General features: G+C 42.2%; 1 protein-coding gene across 1 annotated transcript in view; it reads right to left on the bottom strand.

Annotated features, from left to right (window-relative positions):
* The window catches only part of RYR3 (ryanodine receptor 3), a 472,085-nt gene that overhangs the window by 117,605 nt on the left and 342,853 nt on the right, over positions 1-11,627 (bottom strand). Inside the window, exon 45 of the mRNA XM_087815056.1 lies at positions 10,581-10,716. Coding sequence (XP_087671182.1) covers positions 10,581-10,716 — 136 coding nt within the window. The remainder of the gene's footprint in view (positions 1-10,580; positions 10,717-11,627) is intronic.

The following is an 11,627-nucleotide window of genomic DNA, read 5'->3' as shown; positions in this document are numbered from 1 at the left end:
GTTGGATGAAGCCTGAAGAAAAACGTCTACAAAATAATTAGATATTTCTTGGAGGATCGTGCTCTGTAACAGAGGTTATTACACCTGGATATGCTCTTGTATTAAATACTTACTCTTGCATAAAAATTACTGCAAATCTTAGCAGGGTCAAATAAAAAGTATTCATAATCTTACAGTTTCTGTAGGTCAGGAACACTGGAGTGACTAAGTGAGGTACTCCTGACTTGAGATCTCCTGTGAGACTGCAGCCACAGTGTTGGCCAGGGCTGCAGTCTTCTGAAGGCTTGACTAGATGTGGAGGATCGGCTTCCATGCTCACGCACATGCTGGCAGGAGGCCTCAGTTCCTCACCACGTGCACTGCTCCAAAGGACTGCTTGAGTGTTTTCATGGCATGACAGCTGGATTCCCACAGGGTAAATGATCTCAGAGAGGGAGTAGGGCAGAATGGCAATGCCCCTTACAGCTCTGTCACACTTCTGCTGTACCCTATTTGTTAGAAGTGACACTCTGTGTCCAGTTCACACTCGACGGGAGAAGAATCAGGCACCATCTTTTGGAGGGAGGGACATTGAAACATGTATACACACATCTTGAAACCGTCAGAGGAGTTTTAGTTCTGTTTTAATAAAATTTTTTATGAATCGATTTAAAAGTGTTGTGTGAGTAGTGCATTAGAACGAGAACCCAGAAAACCTGTCTCTTCAGTCCAGCTTTTTAGCAAATCACTGTGTGAGTATGCACCCTGCACAATCTCACTGGGTCTCATTTGTACTGTTGAGATGCTCATGCCTCTTCTAGTTTTAGAGTGAGTCTATTAGTCTAACCCAGACGTAGAGATTTCTCCCGTCATGCCCAGAGGTTCAGAGGGGCTGAGCTTGCTGCCCAAATGCTTATAATTAACTTGTGCTCACCTTCCACACAAACTCATACTTGAACACATTTCACAGCCCTGGAGATCCTACCCTATGTCTCAGCCGTAGTCCTTCCTGGTCAAGAGGATGGTCCACTGACAACCATTTTTTTTTTTTTTTTTAAGTCACTCAACCTTCTGCATTTCAGGTAAATTTAAAGATTGTAAATATAAACCTCCTCTTTAAGTTTCCGAATGGTATAACTTAAGAAAAATTTTCATTAAACTGGATTTAAACAGCTCATCAATATGCATTCACTGCTTTATAGTTCAATCCTTCAAAAAGAGGCTAAACTTTTTGTAAAGACGTTTTTCTTCAAGTTTAATCTAATGTATAACATAGAAAAAATAATTTGTTTTTATTAAACCAGAATCCATGCGAGGAAAGTTCTCAGGAGATGCTAAGAAGGTAAAATAATCTCAATAATAGTACAAAGAACCAATGAAGAGGGAAACCAAGGAGAGTTTGAGTGACATTGTGTGATTTGTAGAAAAGCTCAGATAAAGTGAGGATGCTCAGTCCTAAGGTCATGCTTGCCTATTTGTTGAAACTAACATCTATATCTGGTAGAGTCTAGTCACAGGGGGGATACTTAAAGAAAAACACCAGGGTACTCAACATATTTGAAAGCAAATATCCTTAGTCCTAGATAAATTCATATAGTTCTCAAATGTTTTTGGCCCCAAAACTTACCAAGTAGCACATACATCTACCCTCCCAGTTGTCATTTTCATTTTAAGAATAAATAATGCAGCCAGCCCTCCCACATGAGAACACAGCAAGAAGACATCAAATTTGCTGGCAGCTTGATCTTAAACTTCCTAGACTCTACAACGGTAAGAAATACATTTCTGTTGTTTATAAACAAACAAACAAAAAAAGAGAATACTGAAGCTAAAGCTGAAATTTTCAGTGTTAAAATTAGAGAGAAACCCCCCCTGCTAATCAACTTATTTAAACATTGTGCTCTGATTCTTTTCGTTGTCAGGATGGAAACACTGGTGGGTCAGCCAGTCTTGGCCAGCGTGCTGAATTCACCTTAGCTCTTCCCACGGTCATCAGCATCATGGAGTTTGACGGGACATAGACCACAACGTGCAGCAGAATCTGAAAAACCAGACTCTGAGTTCTACACTGAGTTTGCTATTAAAATTCATTTGCCACATTAGCCTCATTTTTATCTGAATCTCAGGTTCAGATCTAAGCCAATTAGGTTGGCTCTACTAACTGACCCTGGAAGCCATTCCTTGATTACTGAATTGTGGGGGATAGAGAGGGCAGCCTACAAGAGGGAGAAACTAAAATGCAACCACTGCTGCTAATTAGAGAGGGGACCATGGGAAAGAATTTCCAAAGGTTTCACAAGGTAAAGAGAATGGCATGATTAGAAGAGAGAGAGAACATTCTCTTCTTAGCTACCTGCAGCCCGGCGTGGGCTGCACTGCCAACCAGATCCACTGTAGGGAAGATGAATATTGACCCTGAGGGATTTTTACAAGGGACAGAGAGATCTGAGGTAGGTTAATTTTGCCCAGGGGCTTACAACAAAGCTTTAGCTTGAGTTCCAAAATGAATAGAGCTTCACAACAGTGTGAATGTTCAGAGTGACTGTCTTCAAAGGCTCTCAGCTCTGCCTTCCTATAACTACATTCCTTTCTCCATTCCTGAGAAGCTGGATGGACATGGAATGACTGCTCATTTTACCCTGAAGCAATCATCCTCACCACAGGGACGATTAGCAGGGATACAATGATTTTACCTTCAGCCCATTGCTTTCTGTACTCCATATTCTCACTACATCCCTGTTTTAATGCCCTTTTCCTTCTCACTCCCTTGGCATAAACCCTTGACCTGGGTAACTCCATTTCACCCTTCAGAACAAGCTTAAACTTGGCAGCCCCAGAGGATCTGGTCTCCTCAAACTCTTCCTTGAAGCACTGAACACAAGTATAGTTAATTAAATTGTTTGTATTTGTTTGTGTCGGTTTTTCTTACTAGACTATATATTTAATAAGAACAGGGCATTCATTCTGAATTATCTAACTCCATATGTTCAAATATCTTGTTAACGCCTGGCATATAACAGGTATTTAAAAAACATTTTCCAAAAAATTGAGGAGACTCCACTGAGACTCAAGATGGAGGCTTGAAATGACCGGAATGAAGGCGGAGGGTGACTATGCATCATTGCGTCACCAGACCAGTTATTAGCCTCTGTTTACAAGAGCCTGATTTCTCAGATTTCAATCAGTCCTAAGGAAGTGAACATATCTTCAATCAAGTCCCAGTGCGATAAGGGAGAGCACTGGGGGCCCCGCAGGAATGAGTCTAAGACACTCTCACTTTATTTAGAGAATCACAAGGCAGAGGTGATGGCCAGGACCCAATACATTTTTTTTTTTTTTTTTGGTAAGTGCCAACTTTATTATAGTAGTAGGAAACTTGTACAAGCAAATTAGTTAATGTGGTGAAGACATAAAATCACCTCCTTAGTGCCTGGGAAGAGAGCAGATGTGTCTATAAATTACTGTGACAGACAGAGAAAACCAGGGCTTGTTTGCATGTTTGGTCATTAGTCCAACCATTCATTGAGCTTTATTACATGCCAGTGGCTGATCCAGGAACAACTGGGCAAGTAGTGAAGGAGACAGCCTGGACAGCGCAGTGAGATGAGTGGAACAGGGCCACCCCAGCAGATCCACAGACCTTCAGCAGAGCTTCCCAGCCAACTTGCAGATATGTGAGCAAAAACCACATGCTTAATATTACATGTCCATGAGATTATGCAGTCATTTGTTGTGCAGCAGAGGCTGACTGATACAGGGGTGAGAGTAGAGGCAGGGAAACCAGTTCCTACGCTTCTGTAGTGGTCCAGGAGGAAGACAATGATAGCTTGGAGTGGGATGTGGCCAATGGGAATGGAGAGAAGCCGGTGGAATTCAGGTATCTTTTAGACACTGAGTCAAAAGAATTCTTGATGGACTAGATGTGGGGAAAAGGGAAAAGGTTGAATTAAGGATGCCACCTAAGATTTGATTTGAATATCTGCAAAATTAGTTGTGCTAGTAAGAGAGATGGGGAATCTATGAGGAGAACAAGATTGGGTAGATAATTATAAATTCAGTCATAAAATGTACAGAATTTTAGATACTTGTTCAACTGCCAAATGGAAATATCAAATAGCCACAGGATAAACAAGTCTGGGGCTCAGGGAAGAGGAAAGGATGAAAATGTATATTTGGGGGATAATCTGCATGTATGTGGACTTTGAAGCCAAAGGACTAAATGAAAATCTTGCAGGGTGGACTAGCACAGGAACCCAAAAATTATGGAGACCAGTATTTAATCCCAAATCATGCTACAATTATGCTTATGTGTCTAGAATTTGGGTCCCTATGGATTTTTCATGACATATGTGAAATAAAACTTGGGTGACATTGAAGCCTGGAATCAAAACTGAGGTATGTTCTGATAGAACATAAGCCCCTGTTAAACACGGGCATTCTCGCCGAGTTGATGAAAATCGCTTTGTGATGAGCACCAGGCTCACAACACTGCTGCCACTTTGTGTGAATAGAGCTGATGAAGCAAATTTTGCCCTGCTATACCATTTCAGTGAAGTGCACAACTGTATTTAGGCGTCAGACCGCATTTACTATTCTTATCAATAAAATGACTGATAGAGAATGGGTTTTGGATGTCGGAGCCCACTGCCAAGCTGCTCAACCAGCCCTGGCGCTGGGACCCAACAGGGAGCTGTGGGGAAGAACCACTGAGCAATTTACTGAGCATGAAAAGAACAGGCCAAACATCCTTTCACCCAGGCACAGGTTTCCTGGTTTTGGTGCTCTGGGCATTGGTTTACCATTGGCTTCTTTGAGTAATTTATTTTCTTTTACTTGTGTTGTTTTGACTACTTATTTCTGGGCTTCGATGCTGCTTCACTTTGAGATTTTACAGATGGAGTCACACTTCCTTGCCTTTGTCTCTATAAGCCTTCACCTGGCCCCACTGACTGATTTCCTTCACCTTCTCAGGCACAGAGATTCAAGAGGCCCAGTGGGAGAATGAAGAAGGTGGGGAAGAGGCAGCAAATGCCTTACAATCGGCGAGAAGGTGCAGCACAGGCGTTACCCGACCCCACTGGCCATATCTCAGTGTGTCTCACATTCTGCCTTCTCCCCTGACCACCCTAGCCTGACATGTCTCCTGAGTACAGCACTGTTATTCATAATTGTCTCAAACTGCCATTTAAATCTTTTACCACTGGTTAATTTTTTGAAAGTTTGCCGAATCTTTCCAACTGTACTGTAAATTTGAGAATAAGAGCAACGTCTTATATTATAATCCTAACCATCCCCAGTCTTCAGTACCAATCATACTGACGAACGGCTGTTGTATCCTTTCTCACGCTAAAAACATGGATACATGAGCAGAAATGACTCAGCTGATTCTTTTAAGCATCTATACAGACTATGCCCTTCAAAGTTAATGTGCTACTTTGTACTCTTGACCCTAAAAGAATCTTCCAGCTTTATTGAGATATAGTTGACATATCCTAAAAGATTCGTGTCTCCCAGTTCAAAGGCCCATCAGTAGGCTCTCCTCACACTCTGTTAAATTATGTCCATTTCTTTCCTTAAGATGTTATTCAATACTTGTCTTCTTGCCCAGGCATCCCTAGATTCACTCTACCGGGTTCCAACAAGAACCATCGTTGCTGGCCTGCTGAAGTCACATGCGCGTCACTACGTGGATAGGTGTGGTTGATAACAGAATTTTTAGTCATTATTCCGTATACATCTCTGATAATTCAACTTAGGTTTGCTCTGTTTCCTGCTTCAGCTTGTAACTGGAACCAGGGTCGAACTTCTAGAGCATGTCTCTTGTCACTTCTCACAGATCCTCAGGTAGTCTTCACATGTCATGTGATGGATGCGCAACTTGTAGCCACTGATGATACATCTGCCTAGAGAGATTCCGCAAAGCTGGGAGAGACTGAGTTTTTAACAACCAAGTTCATTGCCTGGGGAAGATGATATCATGGGAACACTCCAAAGACTCAAAGGAAGCACAGAAGAATCTTTCCCTTCTTCTTGTGGATTGGTAAGAAATCTTTTACTTCTTGGAATCTACTTTAGAAAGGGATTAATCAGACTCCCAGACATATCTGTGTCTAGACTGATTATAGAATTTGCAACTGCCGAGTAAACAGAAGCTTCTGAACTTCATTACTCTGAGTTAAACACACCCCAAGGCTTACAGCAAACTAATAAAAATAAAGTAGAGAAAATTATATACTTCAAGTTCTTTTAAAGACAAATCTTGTTTAAGAAGATTAATACAAACATCGAGAAGGACCAGAAAAATAATGTTAGAAATAAATTTCCAGTTCTGTTACTTTGACAGAGCAAGAGCTTTTGATTTGGCTTTAAAAAATGTGTTTTTTAAAAAGCATTAGAACCGAACAGTAATTTAATAATGCCACAGTTTTGTGACAAGCTCAAAGGAAAAAAATGCTGTTTCTCCTCATTCATCAGGGAGACGGCGCTGCCAAGACCATGCTGCATAATGATTTGACTAATGCTTGGCCCCCTGGAGCCAGACTTCCCCAGGTCAGATCCTGTGAGCTGTGTGACTCTGAGCAAGGTACTTTCTCTATAAACTAAGGAAGATAAGTGTACCTATTTCAGTGGATTTTGTATTATGTAAGTTAATACACTTAAAAGTACTTTGAACAGTGCCTGGCATGTGGTTAAGGCTCAGTAAGTGTAAGCTGTTACCATCGCTACCACCATCCTCATAGCCCACTATCACCAACTCCATCATCACTCACTACCACCTACCACGGGCACCTCAACAACCCAGATGGCATCTACCACTCAACCACCATATCCCACCATCATCCGCTATGACCACCCTCCCCATCGCTTATTATTATCACCGCAACATCACTAACCCCCACCCAGCTCAATCACCCCCCAAACGTGCTATGACCACTACTCAACCATCATGTCCCACCAACAATATCATCACCAACCACCACTCACCATTATCATTCCCCATTGTCCACCATCACCATCTAGCACCGCCCATCATTCCCCATCGTCTCCATCCACTACCCCTGCTCCCACCGTCACCAACCACCACGACCATCCCCATACTCTCCCATAATGATCCACAACACCCTTATCTTTCACTGCTGAGCGGAGGTGACAAAAGTGGCCAGGAAGTCCTTTTCAATCACCTCTTAGACATAAAGATTTATAAAAGGCTTTGAGATCTGGAGGGATCTATTTATTAGAGTCTTCCCATTTCAAATGCCCTAATGCTCTTGTAAGAACTATGAACAACACTGACAACTAACACGACTGCGGCTGTGTTTCTGGCCCTGTGCTAATCTAAGTTTATTATTTCATGTAAGCCTCACAGCAACTCAGTGAGATATACTACTATTATCTCTATTTTATATAGTATATAAAGAACTGGGGCTAGGGAATTTTTAGTAACTTGCCTAAATTCACAAAACTGGTAAGCAGTAGGGCTATATTTGAACCCAAGATACTCTGTTCTCCAGCCCAAGCTCTTCCACATCACTCTGCTGTGTTTGGGTCACTCATTCTCATTCTTTATGTGTTCAACAAGATTCTAACATTTTCTTGCTCATACTCCCCACCTCTCTCTTTTTCATGCTCTTCCCTGTGACAGTCCATTTCTGCTATTTCTTTATTTTATTTTTATTTTTTTATTTTTTAAAATATGTCTTTATTGATTTCAGAGAGAGGAAGGAAGAAGGGGAGAGAGAGAGACAGAAACATCAATGATGAGAGAGTCATTGATCGGCTGCCTCCTGCACGCCCCTGATTGACCATTGAGCCCGCAACCCGGGCATGTGCCCCGACCGAGAATCGAACCACGATCTCCTGGACCCTAGGTCGATGCTCAACAGCTAAGCCACGCCCAGCCAGGCTATTTCCACTATTTCAACTACAGATGACCTTCATATCTACTTAGTCCCAAACTGTTGATCGATTGATCTCTATCATATAATCTCAATTAGGGAATCTCAATTTGGGGGTCACATACTGCAAAATCAACATGGCCTCAGCCAAACCAAGCTCATTGTCCATCTCAATCCATTTTCTTCCTCTCACACTCTTATTTCTTTCTTTCTACCCTTAAATTGCTAAGCTTCAATCTGACTTCAGTTTCTTTCTCTCAACAGACCCAGGCCTAGCCACCATAATCATCACTATCACCCAGTTCTATAAATTCTGTCTCTGTAATTTCTTTCAAATGAATCTTCTGCATTCTGTTCCTACCACCACCATTATAATTCAGAAACTTGTTATCCTAACCTGGTCACAGAAGTTCCCAGTGGTTCCCATCAGTCTCTCTTTTGTTAAAAAGATCTCCCAGTTCTCTGCACACTGAATCAAGACTAAACAGTCCAAGTTGGCATTTAGGTTTTCCCAGTAGAGCTGCCAACCTACATTATAAACCTCATCTTTTACTAGAGTCATCCATTTATCTACCTATCCTCTAGATCACGGGTGGGGAATGTCTGGCCCGTGGGCCGAAATCATTTGGTCTGTCCTTGACAAGGCAACCACAGGCAGGACTTGAAATTCAATAAATCTAGGAGCATTTTTCATAGCTAATTTTTAAGTTGATAATTCTATATGGCCAGAAATGATGTTATAAATCTCCAAATGGCCATTGGCAGGAAAAAGGTTCCCCACCCCTGCCTAGATCAATAGATCACTGTTTCCTGAACACAGTATGCTTTAGCCTTCTGGCCACTGTTCATGCTCTTCCCCAACTGGATCACCTCTCCTGTATCTCTGTGTCTGGAACTTTGAACCTTTAAAGCTCATCTCTAACATCACCTCCTCCATGAGGCCTTCCCTGATCTTCTCAACAGGATGTGAGTTACCCCTCATGAAGCCTGCCAGTACTCGGTCTCTCTGCCTTACTCCACTTATTGTAATGACCTCTGCCCATGTGTACTCTCCTTCCTAGACTGTGAATTCTTTTAAAGCAGAAGCTAACATTCTTTGCCCAAACCAAATGTGTTTTTATATTACAGAGACACAATAAATATGAAATAAAAATGCACATATCTTCCTACTGATTGGTCAACTTGCTAGAGGAGCTGCATTATGGTACTATAGAGACTATATAAAAAGGGAATAAAACAACCGGGGACAGACTAAACATTTTGGTCTAGGGTTTAGTTCAATGTGGTCATATGTAACCATGAGAAGCAGTCTAGATAGGAGCATAGCCAATGGATTCCTTTACTTCCTTACCCCATGCACAGTCCCACTAAATGAGTCAATAAAGCTCTTGGTCTTGACTGCAAAGGTGGCCAACATGAATAAATCGGTCCTATTTACATAATTTGGTGAGCTTTATGAATCCTCATAACCCACTTTAAAAAATTCTCTTTATTACCACAGTAACTCCGCATTAATTTTGGGCATGTGATCACTTGGAGAGGAAGTAGAACAGGCTATTAGAGGCCACCCTGAAACTGGTCTCAAAGAAAATGGAGTTTAGCAATGCTGGTGATGAACAGGTAGGGGCAGGGAAGCGCAGAGAGAAGCAAAAGACAGGTGATTAAGAACCCGGCTGGCTGAGGTCCAGGGGAACAAAACACAAATATCTCAAAGTCTGTAACCCAAGCAGGAAAAGGGAAAAACCAGGAAAACAGAAATCATTCAAATATTTAGAGTATGTTACAGTGTAAGAAGGTAAGCACATGGGATGGGGGTGAAGACAGACGAGAAAAGCACATGGGAATATAATGGTCATGTCATGTCACTGTATTTTGAGGTAAATTCTCATACTTAGCACAACTGTCATGATTGCGTATTATGTGCGATTCCTTTTTGTAATCACTTAACCAGCCCAGCTGGATTTGTTAACCTTTAAGGGCAGCCTGAGAGAAGGAAGAATGATCATAAGTACAATGTAGATACAACTGAATTAGTATTATAACAAAATCTTGGGAGACAAGGTACATTTTCAAGAAAGAAGTCCACTTATTTTATGCAATATTCAGCATATTATACTAGGGCAACTGCAAAATTTTTGTAGAGTTGGAATTAATTATAAGTGGGAGGTGGCTTGCATTAAGTAGAAGAATAGTAAAGGTTGCTAGAACAATTTGTTTCTCCAAGGAATTTAGTTATCTTTTATAGCTATTTAGTTATTCTTGATTTATTAATTCATTTACCATCCATCCATCCATCCATCCATCCATCCATCCATCCATCCATCCATCCATCCATCCAATAGTCTAAGAATCTGGAGGCATCTCTGCAGTTAACTCTGTGAAATAGGTAAGATGAAGATATTAAAAAGCCCCCCCCCCCCCCACTTTTATTCACAGGAGAAGAGGTAGAGAGGGCTGATAAGCCCAAGTCTACACAGTGAGTTCTTTGCTGCATCTGGCACTAGAGCTTAGTACTATGTCCATTAGATGCTCCTCTCGATCCTTGTCTGGGCTGATTATCTCCGATCTTTTTCCAACAGCTGCCACCTACATGTAGAATCTATCATATGAATGGAAAGGAAGCAACGGAAGGATCTTCTTTTCCTTGTATGTACCCAGTACTGAGCCATCCTAGGTCTGAAAGGCTGTGGAACACTTGGGACTCACTGTTCACGAAGACGGCAAACCTCAGGAAGGACAGGTAACGCTCCCCTTCAATGGGGTTCCAGCCTATGTCAGGGTACCCTTTGGCCAGCAGCATGGGGCAGCTCTGTAGACCACAGCCTGCCAAGTAAGTCACCACCTGCAAAGAACAGCACAAAAGTAAGTGCCCAAGGTTTTTACGAGATAGCTGTAAGGATGGACTATGAAATTTTGGAACCTGTGGGGCTTTCATTTCCCTAAAAGCTAGAAAGAGCCCAAAGCTTTTAAAGCCAGTAATTTAGTAGATTTGAAGCCGGAACCTCCAATTCATCTTTGTTTCCCAGTAATTGACAAGACTGGTGACCACCCTTATGTACGAATACGCCATGTGCTATCAATTTCCTGGTTTTCCCAGTTCTGGCGAGAGGCGGGTGGGTGCCACTTAAAAGTAGGCCTCCCATCCAAGTAACCCAAGGACACGGACAATGGTGTGGAGAGGGACTGGGGAGGGTGGTGGGATGGGGTGGAATGGGTCATTGGGGAGAAAAAGGAACATCTGTAATATTTTGAACAAAAATAAAAGTAAAACAATAAAACTAGGCCTCCCTAGGGTGCATCTGGGGAGACAGCAATGGATCTAGGCTGGCCATGTACACTTGGCCATGGTATTTTAAGACCAAATATCCAGTCACTGGTTCACTCTCAGGGGGCCCTTGACTAATCAGGGGTCCCTACTCAAGTTCTGCATCAACAGCAGTTGCCCAGAGTGAAAGGCAAGGTGCTGAGGTTGGCATGGCTAGTGAAGGGGCCACGGCCAGTTACAGACTAGGACTGGCAGTGTGGTCTTTGCTTCCAGGTCACCAGGCACTTATCATAAGATCTCAGCTCTGTGATGATGCAGAATATTAGCATATGCCTACTTTTAGATGGTATTGGACAAAAGCCTGGCAAATAGACATTTTCTTGAAATGCAGTTGTTACTCTAATTTAGCCTCTGATATTTTCTGGATACAGGGAGAAGGGGAGGCTCCACTGTGCTGCGAAACCCTCACAGTCAGGAATGGTGTCTTT

This window comes from Miniopterus natalensis, chromosome 1 (assembly GCF_054644295.1).
Source record: "Miniopterus natalensis isolate mMinNat1 chromosome 1, mMinNat1.hap1, whole genome shotgun sequence".
Lineage (NCBI taxonomy): Eukaryota > Metazoa > Chordata > Mammalia > Chiroptera > Miniopteridae > Miniopterus > Miniopterus natalensis.
This window is presented reverse-complemented; position numbering and strand designations above follow the sequence as displayed.